At 44.7% G+C, this 18656-nt stretch overlaps 1 protein-coding gene across 1 annotated transcript in view; it reads left to right on the top strand.

Annotated features, from left to right (window-relative positions):
• The window catches only part of LOC146856187 (coagulation factor XI-like), a 70673-nt gene that overhangs the window by 14845 nt on the left and 37172 nt on the right, over window positions 1-18656 (top strand). Inside the window, exons 2-3 of the mRNA XM_085654239.1 lie at window positions 1521-1583; window positions 18038-18185. Of these exons, the coding sequence (XP_085510365.1) occupies window positions 1529-1583; window positions 18038-18185 (203 nt within the window). The 5' untranslated portion in view covers window positions 1521-1528. The remainder of the gene's footprint in view (window positions 1-1520; window positions 1584-18037; window positions 18186-18656) is intronic.

Genomic DNA, 18656 nt, shown 5'->3' with positions numbered 1-18656 from the left:
GCTACAAAACGTTTGGAGCATTCCTGCCTGAGTGCCTGCAGGACACAGATACATGTGTCAGGTCAGTGATGTGCTCATGTGAACAGGTGGGATATTCAGCAGTATAGACTCTTTGCTGTGGTCTACAGTTGTATCCCTGATGACACATGGTAACGAGGGTGAAAGATTCTTGCTGCGACTTACCCAGCCGTGGCTCACCAGATACTGAGCAGAAGCAGGGCTGGCTTTAGGGCAGTGCGACTGGTGTGTTTAGCATTGACTTATGACTGGAGACACGAGGGGCACTTTTGCCCAGTGGTAGTGAGAGAATCTGAGGAGGAGGTCATGGGGGAGGGGGTGTCAAAAATAATTGTTGCACCAGCGCTAAAGCTGGACCTGGGCAAGGCAATCCTTTACATTTGGTGCTGCCATTACCCACCCACTAAGAGCCCATAAACTAGTAACACAAATGTATCTTCTGTCCACCGTGGTAAACATCTCACATCGACCATTGGATCTTGTGCCAAAAACGAAATATTGAGCATGTCTGTAAGTTCCTCATTATGTGACCAATCTCTTGTTCCCCTCAGCAGGAGTATCTTCAAATGGTGTTCAAATTTCATAGATGAGTGGCTTAGTGGATATCTTCTGTGTTTTGCAGTCCTGCACAGGGAGTAAATCTTCATAATAGAGGTAGGCGCTTTGGATACCTCCAGTCTTATAACTGGCATGGCGCATTTACCCTGGGCCTAAGTAGAACTGACTTGACTACTGGATGATGGCAACGCTCTAATCCATGACCTATGTAATATTTGTATCTTCTAAATACTTGTATCTTCTAAATACTTGTATCTTCTAAATAATACCACTTCTCAAAGGGGGCTCGCTGTCTGCCGTAGATTGACCTGCTTGCAGAGTGCATTTGCACTGCTGGTTCCATGTAAACAACTGACAGAAATAGCTAGTAGGTTTGTTCCCTTCTGCCCAGAACATTGGAAAATACCAAAACCAGATCTTAAGCCTCCAAGACATTCAGTGAAAAGTTGGATGGGTGGTGGAGCATCCATGTGTCATCTGCCTCTTATTGAATCCAAGGGCCTGAGCGCCTGGCCTTCAGATGTCAGGAGGTATATTGGGGCCATTACTTGGCGGTTGGTCAACATGGAAAAATTAATTCGAAGTTTAGTTACTCACACACAGTGAGTGCAGAACATTCCAAAATGTTTGTATTTTCAATGATCCGTGTTTTCTGTAGGGTTTTGGAAAACGCAAGTGTAAAACAATGATAATAAAGTCATTTCAGGCCCAAAGGGGACACCAAAGACATTTTACCCAATTTGTGGCTTCAGTCTATAATTTGAACATACAACCCTTATTACTTCATTGCCTTTGCCTGATAGATGTGTCAATTGGGTGACTTAAACAAATAATAAACCGTGTGGTGTGATGAACCTGTGGACAGATGTAAAACTCATTAACATGATGTTTTTCCTTCCACCCTCTTCATTTTGTTACTAATCAAGTCTAATGATTTTTTACAGATAAAATCATGAAATATTTCATCCTTCTTCAAGCCTTTCTTGTGTGTGCAACATCAGGTCAAGGTAAGAGACATTTACAGAAAGGGTGAAAGTCCTAAAAATGAAGTGGGTGGACTAACCAGGTTAGGCAAAATGCAAGTGACATCACTGTGCATGACATCACAGCAAGTGGCGTATTGACCTCAGAGGAAGTTACATCATGTTTAGTAGATTATCAGGAGTACATGTGAGCACATTATGAGATTTAACTTCAGTCTTTGACTTGAGTTTCCTGTCTAAAGGAATTAACATTCCAAATGGGGATAAAGTTTAAAGTCTATCTACAGTAGACAAGCCACTAAGTGCTATAAGACAGGCATACTAAATGGGGCACCAGGAACGAAGCACAGTTCAATCATTGCATACAAATTGTAAAAACTGCAATTGTAAATATCAAAACTATAACGTTTAACCTACCAAATGTACCACCATTATATACACTGATAATTTTAGCACACTTTGACCATTATCAAACAATTGCAAGTCCCACTCTGTATTTGGTATTCTGAGCATGGCACTATGAATGTTAGTTATACTTGGATATTTTGTATGTTAGAAATTGGGTTTCGGTTTGGCCGAGTATGCACCCTGTCCAAGCAGGAGCCATAACTCAGATACACACCATAAATTAGCCTGCGCTCACCCTCTGGTAGCTTGGCACAGAGCAGTCATGCTTGCCTTATGAGTCAATTTATAAAGTATTTGTGCAAAGCTTCAAAACAGTAAGACAGTGAGTTATGAATTTTTAAAGAATAAACTGAAAAGTAGTGCTTAAAAGCATAACGTGAAGGACGAAGCTGTCTGGTCGTACCACACCTGATCATTTCCAAACATTCAAGCCGACCATGATGAAGCATGGGTCGGATACAGGGACCAGCTTTGGCCCACTACGAAGAAACTTTGTTCCGTTGTTGAAGCCAACATGCAAGAAGCAAAGAGGCGATGTATTGGTGCTGTGCCGAGCAAAGTCAAAGATGCATCAGAACAGGAAGTGATGCCCCGAGCAGTCGGCAATGCAATGTCCTCGGTCGAAGTGTTGCTGCATCAATGGAGATGTGCCGGTTCCAAGCAGCGCAACACCGTCTATTCGTGATTTTTTGTTGCAGCACTTTACACCCACGTCCAAGGGTCCAGGACTAGATTGACACCACTTGACAGGGCAAGACTCTCAGATGGCAGAGTCCAAGTGCTGTATCAGGTGAGTTGGAAGTCTTTCATGCCCCCGAGTCTGCAAAACAGGAGGCAAGCCCTTGGAGTTATGATAAACGGGTTTCTTAAGCGCACGTACACCAAGCGGTTTCATGGCAGTGTTGCTATGGTTCTGGGTTGGAGAGATACAGGTCCAGTCTTTCTCACTCCCAGACAAGGAGGGCAGCATGCAGCAGGTCCGTACATCAGAGCAAGGGTCCAGCAGAGTGGCCGTCCTTTGAACAGCACAGCAGTCCTTCCTGGCAAAGTATTTACAGGTCCTGAATTGGAGGTGTCAGAGGTCAAGTACTTCTACTTAGTTGCGCCTTTTGAAGTGTGAGAGACGTCAAAAAGATGCCTTTGAAGAGCACAGAGTGCCTGCCCTGGCTCCAGTGTCACCACAGAGGGGTATGCAGCCCTTTGTGTTGGGACAGAAGACAGCCTAGTCAGGTGAAAGTGTCCGCTCCTACCTCCCAATCTGCCCAGGATGGCCCACAGTCTCACCTAAGCCCTTTGTGTGTGGCTGGCTAGAGGGAATGCACAATGCCAAGCTGTCACCCACCCCAGACGTCTAGTCAGACGGACAGAAGGCACCAAATGGTTAAAGTAATAAAATGCCAACTTTCTAAAAGTGGCATTTTTCTGAATTACAATTGAAAAATCTTACTTTCAATAAGTTGTGATTTCAGCGGCACCAAACTTGGGAGTTTTTTATTTCACCAATTGAAAATTCCACCTCTAAAATGTAATAAGTTAGTCCCAATGTTATCCTTTGGGATAAATATGCCTTGCAGTAGTAAACAAAGGCATGATTTGTTTTTTTTTTTTTACTACCAGGACATGTAAAACCTAAAAGTACATGTCCTACTTTTTAAATACACTGCACCCTGCCCTTGGTCTGTCCAGGGCCTTCCTTATGAGTGACCTGCATGTATTAAAAAGTTTGTGCCTGGCACAAAGCTTAACTTGCCAGGTCGACATGGCAGTTTAAAGCTGCACATACAGGCTCTGTAAAGGCAGGCCAGAGACCTGTTTAAGGGGCTACTTAAGTGGGTGGCAAAATCAGGGCTGCAGGCCCACTAGTAGCATTTGAGTCACTGGCCCTGGGCACACTTATTACAGTTTACCAGGAACTTTTAAGTAAACGAAATATGCACATTTTGGATAAGCCAATGACCCCATGTTTGAAGCAGAAAGCACATTCGCTTTAGTACTGGTTAGCAGTGGTATAGTGCCAAAAGTCAGCAAGAACAGGAGGTCTGAAGGCAAAAAGTCAGGGAAACCACAACAAGGATGCCAGGTTTAACACTGTACATATATTAATTGAGTCACTGTTCCTGAGGTGGGATTTAGAAGAACGGGTCAGTCATTTTTGAAAGGTGGAGAAGAGTCGGATAGACTTACTTGATGCCCTCACACATCCTAAAGGATGTCATGCTTCATCGGGCGTCACGCCAAACAATTCCCAAGCTGGCGAGAGGTCGGGTAGGTGCAAGATTCTGTGTTCTCCGACAAAACTGTCAGCACACTTCCTCCTCGCGCATACATACGCTATGAGTCCACTGGTAAATGCGGCAATAATACCCTTCTGTTATGTAGATGGTGACGGCAAGCTCCCTCTCGCTCTGACTTATGGAGCATCCTGCCCCATTTTGAATAGGTAAGCTGCCGTTAGCCATTTTCCCTCCACTTCCTATCCCTGCTTCCCCTACTATCACATTGTGTATTAAAAGGCTTGCCAGCAAAGGGAACTGGCTGATTGATCACTACTACCATGATGGTCTTGATGGTCACAAAGTGATCATCCTCTACCATACCCTGCCTCCTCCCTGCCACCCATCCTGATATCTAATGGGACAGTCTGTCAACTTGTACGCCATGAGTATTGCTCGTGACTAGATTCGTAGCTCTCGTTTTAATTTTATTTTGCTCAGTGAAACTCATTAATACGTTTTAACTATTCACTCAACCAATCCACATGTGACCACCTTAACTTGTGGCTCACTCTCCTATTCTGAAACTGTGGTCCGCCAATTGGGGACCTCTAGTTTGCACTGCAATGGCACTACTTCATTGAATTTTGAATTATCGGTTTTTCTTTCCTTCCTTTTTTTCCTTTTACATAAGGACTACTTTTTGTGTCAATTGCAGCGGACCTTTTTTTCAATAACGCCATTGCACAATCCCTCTTACTTATCACTTCCCTATGGTCCTGAAACACGTAGGATCTCCTCCTGAGACCATTCAATAGCAAGAAACATGTTGACCTTACCCCCTTGTTTAATAAAACACTGCACTTGTCTAACTAATGAGGGTCATAACTGCTCTCAGAACACATAACCTTTTAACTATGACAGAGGGATCACCCTGATTAAATGAGTCTACCAAAGATACCCTCTAGTCACTTTAAAGTTTTACGCTTCTCCTAACACTGCACACAGACCCGCACACCTTATGGCTAGCTCTATAAAAGATCTCCAATAGTGGCTCTTCGGGGGACCTGTGGGGCATTGCAGCGCCGGCCCAACATGGAGTATCTCCCGACGATGAAGCATGACATGTGTAAGGACATAAAGTAAGTCTCTCTGACTTCTCCACCTTTCAAAAGCGACTGACCCTTTCTTCTAATTCCTATCTCATGAACAGTGAGTGTTTAGTAACTGATCTACGATTCTGGAGCACGAGCCACTGGACCTACATCCAGCTCCTTGTCTCCCCCGTGCCCCCCCCCCCACCTTCCCAGTATATATTAATTGAGGCATTAGGGACCATGCTATATTACCACAGAATGTTTACCATAAGAACTGAGTAATTAGGGATTCCATTATGTAAAATGTCTCACTATCATGTAGGTAACAAATCACTTAATCTCATGTTTCTGGTATCTTTTGTTGTGATAGGCAGTAGGATCTACCTTCCCAGACTGAGTATCATCCTCATGCCGATGAGCAGTCAGCCACCTGTTAACATATGTCGATGGGTTCCAAAGAGGCAGAGAAGGGCCCGTGATCTATGAACGTTAGTGAAGAAAGACATGCACTACCAAGACTGTCTTGTATGGATGACATTATCCAGTTCATTGCACTGAAACCCTTTTGCAGTCACTTAAAGACACAGGTTTTGTGTTTATTGCCCTCAAAATAGATTGCAGTTGTTCTGCAGTCCTGTTCCCACCATTTTCTCAACTTTGCATGATCTGTGGGTGCGACTCCTTCAGCTTTAACCCCATATTTTACCATGTCCTACGAAAGAGTAACCAAAGAATACAGGAAGAATACTTCTGCATCCAAGAATTAAGTAGTCAACATCAGAGAAGAAAAATATAAAGCATTTAGGGGGATGTATAAATTCCTAAAAGGATGAAATATACAAGGTGAAATACTGAACAGTGGTGAACTTAACAATTTAGCTCTTAATTCAATGGATGAATTTATAGAAGGCACTGCTATCTCCGAGGTTTCCTTGCGCTAGTGGAGAGCTCAGAAGAGAAGCTGCCAGTCTAAACACCCATTAGGCAGGTGTACAAAGTAGGGTTTTGAGGCTGTCTGAAAACAGATTTCGAGGGACTGCATTAAGGGGCTGAAAATGCATCTGGCGGTCCACGGACCGCCAAACTTGGGGCGGGTGGGTGCCCGCTGGCGGTCTCACCACCTCCCTTTTACGAGAGACAGTGGGACTGCCACAACTCCGCTGCAGCAGCCAGAGAACGACCATTCACTGGCTGTGAGTTATCCATTTGCTTTGCGGGACTACTGGTCCCTCCAAGCATATTAGGACTTTTCTCTCTGACAGGTTTACATGGTGGTTCTTCTTCCATGTAAACCCTGGCAGACAAAACAAAGGGGGCCCTCTAGCGCCCCCTGATGCCTCTGCGCCCTCTGGATGCACACATGGGGGTGCAACTTGTGCCCCCCCGTGTGCATGCACACCAGTTACCTGCATGGCATGGACTTTTCAGTCCATGCCGTGCTGGAACTCTTTTTTTGCATTCCCATTGCCAGTCCTCTTTACCTATGAGTACACCAGCTTAAAGGACGAGGGGGGGCTGGCCTGACCAGCAAGACAAAGACTGACCGCAGTGGGTACGACACACCAAAAGACGCAGCCTGCTTACACTGAATACGTTGCGAAAGAGCTAATTCTGGTTAGAGGCTATGCTCCCTGGGTGACAACCCCTGATATTTTATCCCTCCCCTCCCACCTTTCCCAGTCCCCCTTGTATCATCCATTCCTCGCCTTCTATCTCCTTCTGTTCTACCTCATTGGCCTTTGCATTTAGGTAAGAGTATTTGTTCTATGGATAAATTAATAAAAATCTGAACCATAAAAGATCAATGGGTCAGCAAAATATTTAAATTTTATCATTGAATTTTACTTGTGCTGATGGAATATTATATTAACAAAGTGGTGTACTTCAATAAGCACTGTTTACAAGGAGAATTAAGCAAATTAACACGTTTTTTTTAAGGAAAAAGCCAAGACCTCATTATCAAGCAGAATAGAATATGCCACCAAATACTTGGATATTTTATAAACCGATATTCTAATTGCACCAAGATTGGGGAACAGTACATTCACGTAGATTAGTGTGATAGTAAATGTGAGCCTATAATGTAAAATCTTCACTGTATTAAGAGTTATCAGCTTGGGAAGTTTAATTCCTGACGGAGATGGATTTTAATTATGGAATATGCAGTAGTGCAGTCCATGAGCCTTAATGAATGAACCTTGATCCCGATGAGCAGTCCGAGAAGGTAGCACTGTTAGGGGATACGGCAGTGGCTGATCGGACCAGTGTGAGCTATTTACATTTAACTAGAGAGCTTCAAACACTGTGCTCACAATCCAGCACATCACACATGCACTGAACACTGACCAACAACTCATGTAAGGGAATACAGTTCTCTCCCTCTGGTGCTTCCTTTCTCTAATTTTCTTCCTGTGTCTCCTTTACCCATTGTTTCAGTGGATTTCTCCTTCTGCATTATTTCTCTTTTGCAAAGTCGTAATACTTTTCAGAAGCCTTCTCCCTTTGTCTTTCACTGGCTCTCCTTTACTTTTTCACTCTTTGTGGATTCCCGGTCTCTTCCACCCATTTTCCTATTTGGGATCTTTTTACCCTACATTTATGGATCTTTCTTTCTCTTTCAACATTTATCACCTCTCTGGGCTTGTTTCCTTCACCCTTTCTGCCTTCCTGGGTCCCATACTATTGCTCCCTGAGGCCTTACTTCATCCATCTTCTCCCCATCTCTCTATCAATCAATCAGTTTTTTTTTAAAGCGTGCTACTCACCCGTGAGGGTCTCAAGTCACTGGTGGGTTGGAGGGGGGGGGGGGGTGCAGCTCCGGTTCAGTCAAAGAGCCAGGTCTTGAGGTTCTTCCTGAAGGTGTCCAGGGTGGGTGAGCATCTGATGTTCACTGGGAGCTCGTTCCAGGCCTTGGCTGCGACATAGGAGAAGGCTCTTCCGCCTGCTCTGTTCCTGTGGATGCGTGCGGGTCTCTGCCAGGGCGAGGTCGGCGGAGCGGAGGTTCCTTTTGGATACGTGGAAGGCGACTCTCTCGTTGAGGTATTTGGGTCCGATGTTGTGGAGGGATTTGTAGGCATGGATGAGCAGTTTGAAGGTTACACTCTTCTCGATGGGAGGCTGTGGAGGTCTCGTAGGTGTTGGGTCATGGGTTTGTGCCGTGGGGTCTCGAGGACGGGTCTGTCTGCGGTGTTCTGGATGGTTTGGAGGTTGTGTAGGAGGGTTCTGTTAATTCCAGCATCGAGGGTGTTGCCATAGTACAGTCTGCTGTTTACGAGTGCATGGGTGACGTTTTTTCTGCATTCGGGGGGGGGGGGGGCTCCATTTGAAGGTCTTGCGGAGGATGCAGAGGCAATTGAAACAGGTGGAGGCGACGGAGTTGATCTAGTGGGTCATGGTGAGGGAGGAGTCAAGGTTGATGCAGAGGTTCCGTGCATGGTCTGTTGGGGTGGGAGGACTCCCAAGGGCGGAGGGCCACCAGGTGTTGTCCCAGACGGAGTTGGAGGGTCCAAGGACGAGGACCTCAGTCTTCTCCGAGTTGAGCTTCAGGCAGCTATTTATCATCCATGCTGCGACGTCCTTCATTCCTTCCTAGAAGGAGTCTAGAGTCTTCGGGGTTCTTCGTGAGAGAGAGGATGAGCTGGGTGTCGTTGGCGTATGATACTATGCTGAGCCCATGCTGACTGACGATAGTGGCAAGGGGGGCCATGGAAATGTTGAAGGGGCTGAGCAATGATCCCTGGGGTACTCTGCAGTTGATATATGTGGGTTTGGAGAGGAAGGGAGGGAGTCTGATCCTCTGGGTTCTGCTGGGTCCTATTTTAAGGTATTTCTTTCAATCTCTCCTAGGTTGTCTAACATTAGCTTTCTCACTTTGCTCATCCTTTATTTATTTATCTCCTGGCACCGGTCCACGCAACACAATCTACCATCTCTGGCTTCTTCAATTTTCTCTGCACAACATATTTTGTTCAACCAAGAACGTATTGTTTTTCAGTGAACCTTATGTGAGAAGCTGGCCTGGTATCTGCTGTCCACTAGTAAAAGTGGGCACCTTGCCCCAGTCCAAACGACCCTTATTGATGATTAGGTTAAAGACAACTTTTATTGAAAGCTACCCTAGTGGTAGCTATGGAGGGCAGCCTTCAGGCTAAGTCTCGAAAGAATGTAAAGCAGCTTGGTTTACCAGATTATAACCTCTTGAGTGACCACATGAAAGGAGAACCACACTGACTGTTTATATGTGCAGTGATCTGGATAGATGTAGTGAACGTATATTTAAGTAAGGGGTGCATGCACCACCTTACACAGGCTGCTGTCATTTTGAATGGTCTCCCAGGGGTGTCATAATACATGCTGCAGCCCCTGAGAGGCCTCTGGGGTACCTATGCCCTAGGTACATAGTATACCATATACTAGGGACTTATAAGGGTACCCCAGAATCCAATCTGAAGTGTACCTAAAGTACATGCAATCAATTTAGAGAGAAAGCAGCTAGGATGGCAGGATCCCAGCCAGACTAAGTCAAAAACAGTGAAACATGAGCAAAAAAGTTGGGGTAACTATAAGAAGTAGATCCTACACCATACAAAACTCAATTCATATGCTCTCTCGTGGCTTAGCTGCCTTTCTCCCTCATTCTCAAGGGTGCCTCGTTTGCTCTTGTGGGTCTCTTTCACTCTTTATTTTGCTCTCTAGGTTTGTCAGGCTCCTTTTATACTTTCTCTTTGGGGATTTCTTTCACCTTTTGATCTTGTATTCTGTCATATGCCAGAGTTTTTACTGAAGTGCAAATTAATAAATTTCCCATAGCTCTAATGCTCTTTTTCTTTCTCACATGCACACATTTGTGCTCTTTAAAGATGACTTTTTTCCTCTCTGTTTATATATTCACATCTCAGGTTGCTTTAAGGTTTCTCAGATTTGTGGTCTTATATTTTGCTGTTACACTCGAACACTAAACTTCTTTCACTCTCCTTTGGTCTGCGGAATTCTCTGATAACCGTCTTGACCTCAAGGCACCTCTTATAATAAAGTGTGTTTGTTCTGTATTTCTATAGTCTCAAAGGCTTTACTGTACAAATGTACATACCTCAAAATTATGGCACTATGACTTAGCCTATTTGAGATTCAAATTCATGAACAGAACACAAACAATGTCTTCTCTTTTGATCTCACTGTATCTTCTCTCACTCTCTCCATCTCAAGTCTTCTTCTCTTCTTAGTTCTCTCACCCTTCATCTTCCTTTCTCTCTCTGCCTCACTTACTCATAATTTTATTTAGCTCCTTCTCATTATCTTGCTCCTCCTCTGTTTTACGTTCTGTTTTTCCTCTTTCTTCACCCCTTATGCTCTGCTTCGTCTGTCACCTAATCATTTTTAGGTATTGTGCCTAGCGTTGCAGTGCGTAGCACTGCTCGCTCAGCGAGAGACCTCTTGGAGGGGGTTTGAAAATCGACCTAGGAATCGCACACACTCGTGCATGTGCTTTTCCTTTTGTGGCACGCTATTGAACTTTGCGTGCGTCTTGTAATGAAAGTCAGCACGCAATAGGCCAAAGGCTGGTGCATTGCTCCGCCCATGGCCTATTGGTGTCTATTACGCGCTCCGGCCGTCATGTGATTTCAATTATCGTGCCCAGACATGGGCACGATAATTGAAACCACATGGCTCGCAGTGGCGCGCGCGCACCCACCACTTGCGTCCTTCTATTTTTTTTTGGGGATCCATTTCACAGGGAAGCGTGGTGCAGTAGCGCGAGCCATATTAAAAGACTGCGAAGCTCTGTACAAGTTTGAAGGTAGTGACAGTAAATTTAAGTGGGGTGACTTCTGAGAGGGAGTTTGGGCTATTTAGTATGTAATGCATGACTCGACGCCTCGCCACGGGTAGTAAGTGCTATGTAAATGCAATTAAAACTGTGAGTGCAGCTGGAAGTGTGTGACGCACTGGTTCCTATTGTTTGATGTTTTTGGAGATGCGTTGCCTTCAGTGTTTCTTTGCCTCCTATTCCTTTGGTCTTGGACACTTCATTAGCCTGAATGTGCCTCATCTACTTTCTTGCTGGCGCGCTTTCTGTTCTCTGATTCTTAACACCTCATCCTCTGTCCTCACAGTGAGGCGCTGTGCTACAGGCTGGGGAGACCGGAGCAGAAGCCTTTTACCAATGTAAATCAGTGACCATCGGATATGCAGCTGGCCATGGACCTTATACTCGGGTGACTGTTACAGGGACTAGTGCTCCTGACAACAATGAGAATAGCACTGATGATACCAATGGGACTAGTGCCCATGACCACAATGAGAATAGCGCTGATGATACCAATGGGACTAGTGCCCATGACAACAATGAGAATAGCGCTGATACAAATGGGACTAGTGCCCATGACAACAATGAGAATAGCGCTGATGATACCAATGGGACTAGTGCCCATGACAACAATGAGAATAGCGCTGATGATACCAATGGGACTAGTGTCCATGACAACAATGGGAATAGCGCTGATGATACCAATGGGACTAGTGCTCCTGATAACAATGAGAATAGCACTGATGATACCAATGGGACTAGTGCCCATGACAACCATGAGATTAGCGCTGATGATACCAATAGGACTAGTGCCCATGCCAACAATGAGACTAGCGCTGATGCCAACAATGAGAATAGCGCTGATGATACCAATGGGACTAGTCACCATGACGATAATGAGAATAGAACTGATGATACCAATGGGACTAGTGCTCCTGACAACAATGAGCATAGCACTGATGATACCAATGGGACTAGTGCCGATGCCAACAATGAGAATAGCACTGATAACCATGGGACTAGTGCCCATGACAACAATGAGAATAGCGCTGATGATAAAAACGGGACTAGTGGTGATGATAACTATGAAAATAACTCTGATAACCATTGGACTAGTGCCTGTGACAACAATGAGAAAATGAGAATAGCTCTGATAACAATGGGACTAGTGCCAATGCAAACAATGAGAATAGCACTGATAACCATGGGACTAGTGCCCATGACAACAATGAGAATAGCGCTGATAAAAACGGGACTAGTGGTGATGATAACAATGAAAATAGCTCTGATGATAACAGTGGGACTAGTGCTAACAAGAACAATGAAACTAGTGCTGATGACCACACTAATAACAACAACGAGACTAATGCCGATGACAACAACGAGACTAGTGCCGATGACGACAACGAGACTAGTGCCGATGACGACAACGAGACTAGTGCCGATGACGACAATGAGACTAGTGCTGATGGCAAAACTGCATGATTAAGAGACTGTTACTCAGGGTCCGCACTGCTCATTCATAGGAGACACTATCCTGGACTCACATGCCTCTCATCAGTGTGCACACTGGTCTTTAACCATATTCCTCCAACAGATTCTAGCACATTATTACAGGTTAATGTATTCCTTGTGAGGCCTCCTGACTCCTGCCATTGGGATTTAAGTTCTGCCACTTTGTTGATTATAATTCCAGTGCTGGAGCATTGTGCTTTTGGTAACACAAAGCCATCTCGTGCTTTACCTGAACTTGTTTGCTTTTGTGAGTAACGTTAAAAGAGCCAGTATGCTCTGTGGAAAGGGCTTTTCGGTAACCAGCATTTGCAATGCAATATGTCTCGCATTTACGCGAGTTTGACCTATTGGCATTGTAAATGACAATGGCTTTTATTTATGTTTCAAAAACCAAAACATAAATAAAAGGCAATGTCATTTACAATAAAAATAGCTCAAACTCTCGCAAATGTGAGACCTATTCCATTGGAAAGGCTTGTTTTTCATCTGGCTTTTCACATTTGTTTCCCCTCATATTGTTACATTTGTCAATCCTCTTTCCCTTCTCTTATTTTCTTGCTATGACGGACGCGCTCTCAGCTCTAATTTCATCTTCCACTCTCTTATATTTCTCTCTGAGAGTTCAGACTTTGTGTGGACATCTCGCTTTGCACTTGAGAATGAAACTATAAAATAGGGCTAGAATCCCATACCGGAGTAATATGTTAAATAACTCCAAGGACTGCATCCAATCATGGATAGGCAGCATTCTAATATAACAATGCATATAGGTTTTAACATAATGCCATCTGAAAAATACAAATTGCAGCATTATTGCCCCTACATTGAAACATTCACTGGCCTTTCTCCTCTGCAGTGTTTACTATGGAGCTGAGGTCAAGGAACCTTTCTCCAGCACAAGTGTTATGTTATGTTAGAAGAACTTCTATAGCGCACAACTCACCCGGGGGCATCTCGGCGCTTGCTAAAGTTATCCCAAAAGACTGGAAAGGGAACAGGTGATGTTTGTTTAAAAAAGGAAGGCTTTCAATTGTTTCCTAAAGGTGGTATACACTGTAATTCTACAAAGAAAGTCTGGAAGCTCATTCCAGTATCTGGGCGCCAAGTATGAAAAGGACTTTCCTCCAGAGTGGCATAGCCTGATGCGTGGCACTTGTAAAAGAGCCCACGCACCAGACCGCAGATTTCTAATAGGAGCATGCTTAACAAGTCTCTTTTGAAGATATCTAGGGCCTCTACCACTGAGTGCCGAATACGTAAGGCAGCAGATCTTAAAAAACGATCTTTTCCTCACTGATAGCCAGTGGAGTTCTCGAAGAAAAGGGCCCGATGCGGAACCTGCTGGGCGGTTCATAACCATCCTAGCTGCCGTATTTTGAATGACCTGGAATTTACTCAACAAGGTCTCTCCTGCCCCGGCCAGTAGGGCATTGCCATAGTCCAGGCGACTGATGACCATTGCCTGGACCAAGGTTTCACGATGGATAGTGGGCAGAAAAGGAAGAATTTTACGCAACAAACGCAGGCTATAATAGCAAGAGCTCGTAATCGCAGCTATGTGGTCCCTCATAGATAGAGCCTGATCTAATTGTTGACCCAGATTTTTTACACATAGAGTCGGAGTAGGGACAACTCCCAATTCGGCTGGCCACCAGTTATCTGACCAGCTGACAGTTGCTTTACCTATCAGCATTAGCTCGGTCTTGCCAGGGTTCAGCTGGAGACAGTTCCGAGACATCCAATTTGAAATTTCGAGCATTCCTCTGGCAAAACGAGCTTTCTCTACAACTAAGTCCAAACCAACCGGGAAAATGAGCTGAGTATCATCAGCATAAGAGATTATTTCAAAGCCCAATTTTTCCACTATCCCAGCTAACGGAGACATATAAATATTAAATAGTGTCGGACTTAGGCACGATCCCTGGGGTACGCCTTTGTCTAAAGAGATTGAATCTGACAAGTATGGCCCGAGCATGATTGTCTGAGATCTACCGGTCCTAAAATTACGTAGCCAGTTTAAGGCTCTACCCTGAATACCACAGGATTCCAATCTCTCCGCTAGCACTTCGTGGGAGATGGTATCGAAGGCTGCGGAGAGATCCAGCAGAATCAGTATTGCCGAGCCCCCTACATCCATTTGTAACCTAAGCGAATCCGTAACTGCCACAATTGCAGTCTCGGTGCTGTAGCCCGGTCGAAAACCCGATTGTGAAGGGTCCAATATTTCATTTGATTCTAGATATTGGCTTAGTTGTTTGTTTACCATGCCTTCCAGTGCTTTCCCCAATAAAGGCAAAAGAGAGATCGGGCGGTAATTGCCAAGTTCCTGCGGGTCAGCCGTAGGTTTCTTCAAGATGGGACGCACAAAAGCCTCCTTCCATATTTTTGGAATATTCCCTGATTGAATTGATAGGTTGTATAGTTGGAGAATAACAGGCGCACAACTGGCTGCTAACAGAGCCATCGTTTTGGGAGGGCAGAGATCAGTTGGTGAGCCAGATTTGGCTGAAGCGAGTGCATTGGAGACTTCCTCAAGAGTAATTGGGGCAAAACATTCTAAAGTGCAGCCTGTCCTTCTTTCCAGCTCCCTACAACCAAAAGCACCATGGGGTGGCGCATTTTGAGATGGAAAGTTTGCATAGATTCTGGCAATCTTGTCTTGAAAGTAACTAGCTAACTGGTTACAGAAGTCCTGTGTTTCCACAGGGGATTGACTGCTGGCTCGAGGAGATACAAATTCTTTAACTATACCAAGGAGCGCCTTAGGAATATTTGCCTGCCTTCGATTTGATTGAGAATAAATTGGCGTCGTGCTCCTTTTAAGTTAAGATGATAGGAGGTCAAAGAAAGTTTATATAGCCATCTATCTTGGATTTCTTTGCTGACACGCCGGACTCTTTCTAATCTTTTACATTTAGACTTTTTGGACCTAAGCTCTGTGGTGTACCAGGGGGCAGACGGGCGGTTTGACCGCAAAGTCATGTTCTTTTTAGGAATGACTGCATCCAAGGCAGTAGAGAACGCCCTATTGAAGTCCTCTAACGTTAACACATTACCCATCTCCATTTTTCCTTTCTCTAGGTGAAAGGCCTCCTCAAAGCCTTCAACTGTGAGATTACGCCAAGATCTGAGCTTTAACTGTTTCTTTGCCAGACTAGGGGCGGTAGACTTAGAGCAGCCTCACTCGACCGCAAAGTTAACCATCGCATGGTCTGACCATATAAGCGGCTCTGGAGGGCTACAAACTAAGTTGTTTAAGTTGGCAAAAATTAGAACTAGCGTGTGACCAGCATTATGAGTCGGCCCAATCACTCTTTGGGTCAGGCCAAGCAATTCAAGGGCAGACATGAAGTGGTTCACCTCCGGACTTGTAAGGTCTTCCCCATAGAAGTTAAAATCTCCCAATAGGAGAAACTTATTTGCGGCGAGCACATGCATAGCAATTAGTTCGATCAGTTTGTCTGTAAACCCAGACTTCGAGCCCGGAGGACGATATAGTAGGGCTCCATTCCAACTATCATTGGGGAAGGTAACAATTTTAAAAATACCTATTTCCATGTTGTCATTTCTAAATGTAGATATCCAATTTATTTTGAGGTGCTTTTTATGAGCTATAGCAATCCCCCCGCCCATCTTACCCTCTCTGTCCCAAATGGACAGCTGTGAATCTAAGCACGTTTATTACATTGTGTTAATGAGCTCTGGCATCCCCAAAAAATGGAAAAGACTTTGCACGCCAGGAGGGACTGTATGTACAGTAACAAACATTAATTTAATGGCAAGTAAGTGTCTAAGGTTCAAGAACAGAAGCACTCACCTTCGTTCACCCCGGAAAATCACTTTGTCTTAAATGTGTTTATTTCAACTTTCCACTACTGGTTCCTTTTTATAAGTTCTTCTAGCTTTTTGGGGAAAATATGCATCTAGCTTGGGAGTGGTGAGCAGGACCGGCTTTAGTGCAGTGCAAGTGGTGCAGCCACACTAGGCGCTGACCTAAAGAGGTCACTGTACTCAGGAGGGGCGCTGTGCTTAGCAGCTTCTTGCAATTTTAAAAACACCTGATGCAGAGTTCCTTGCGCATCCAGCTTTCGGGCAGCAATAAAAATGTCAAAATAACTCTTGTAATTAATGTTCCTGCTAGAGAAATTGATCAGGGTTGTGTGTAGTGACAGTTTTGACTCGTCATAAAGTAGCACAGAGTGTTAATATGCCTGCTGCAAAGAACAAATCTGTATTTTATTAGGCTAGGTGAGTGGCATGGTAAAACCACCCTTTAACAGTGCTTCAAAACAAATTAAATGTGATAGGGGCTATGGAGAGATGAGGGGCACTTTTGCCACATGGTAGTGAGGGAATTATAGGAGGAGGTCATTGGATGAGGGGTGCCAAAAAAGACTGTAGCACAAGGCACCACCAGAGCTAAAGCCGGCCCTGGTGGTGAGTGACGAACTGAAAGCATTGCATGTGACAAGAGTGCTTACCCTGCCTTCTCAGCACCTCCTCAGTGTCTCGAGTATGAACTGCTCTGTCATTGGATGGCTGATGCTGCACCAGTCGCTTATAAAGAATCACAACCCCTGACAAGCAGCCAGAGCACGATTGCAATACAGCCTCTCAGAAATAATCTACAAATTAAACCACTGATCATCTAATGTCAATCTGTGGCTGGTCTGTGTGTTTTTTTTTTCTCTACCTGTCCTTCCAGTTTCTTTCTCTCCAGCCAGTGGAAACAGAGGATGGTGCAGGGCAGATACAAGGAAAAACACATATCTGAGAAGCTTACAAGTTAAAATAAATGCAGTCCACACAGGCAAGATGCCCCCCCCCCTCCCATTGCTCCTGAACCCTGGTGTCACTGCACTGGCTGCACCACTGATGGCTCTGCCCCTGATGTTGTACCTTCCAATGCATCCCATTAGAGTCCTGCTCCTGGAGCTGCAAATCTTCTCCTGCCTCGTCCCTTCTCATAGGAGCTGTGCCGTGTGAAGAATGATCTCTCTGAGGCCCCCCCACCCTTGTCGGGGTCCTAGCGGGCTCTGACTGAAGAGTTGGTACTTTGGTTCTCTTCAGCCCTGGATCCCCGCGGGGAGCTCAGAGCAGGCTGCACACTGCAGCTGCTTCAGAGTTAGACACAGCTGTCTACAGATGAGCTGAGGGCTCCCCCCCTTCATGTACTGAAGACTGGGCCCCCGCACCACGGGGATTGCAGGGGTGTTTGTTATGCCCCTTGTACCTACATCTTTCAGTATGTTCCATATTATCTGCTTTTAAGTCTTCTGTGCTTCCAGAGGGTGAGTTAATATGTTGACTGAGGTTCTTTAAACTACAAAGGAAAATGTGCTATTGTCTGGTTTTCCTGTTTGTCCTAAACATTTATTGATACATTTTTATATAGGGTCCTGTGTTCTTTCATAATATAAATTTCTCTCTCTGTTTTAGATCCTACTCTCTTAGAGAATGTGGACTTTCCTGGAAGTGACCTTGAGAGAATCTTGACTCCAGATGCGGCATGCTGCCAGATTTACTGCACTGCCCATTCTCGATGCACATTTTTCACCTTTGTTTTAAAGCATCAAGACATTCCAAGGTATCTGTTTTATAATGTGCATTTATGGGTATATTGGCTGTTGAACAAGAAAGACATATTACTGGTCACTAACATGACAGCAGAATTGCAAACTTATATAAGCAGGCCCTTAACTGGAGGCGAGTATGGAAGTCCCAAAGCCAAACTAATTCATGGGTGCAGCTTTTTGCACCCAATTTTCTGCAAGGTGCAGAAAGGCGGGGGATAACAGGTGCAAAGTATGTTTGCACCTCCTCTGTTTGCATCATATATATATTCTGTACAGGGAGACGTTAGTTGATGTCATCAAGTTGGATGTCTGTGTGGACCAGTACACCGAATGATACCTGAAGTTGTTGTGCACCACAGACCTTTTAATTGTTAATGGCTAGTTTTAAGTGTGCTTTGTAAGAGGCAGATAGCCAACGAGGGCATGGAGAAGGTATAGATCTGAGTTTCATTCCCTCCTAGGTGAAACTAAATGATTTCAAG

Source organism: Triturus cristatus, chromosome 4_1 (assembly GCF_964204655.1).
Source record: "Triturus cristatus chromosome 4_1, aTriCri1.1, whole genome shotgun sequence".
NCBI classification, from domain to species: domain Eukaryota; kingdom Metazoa; phylum Chordata; class Amphibia; order Caudata; family Salamandridae; genus Triturus; species Triturus cristatus.
This window is presented reverse-complemented; position numbering and strand designations above follow the sequence as displayed.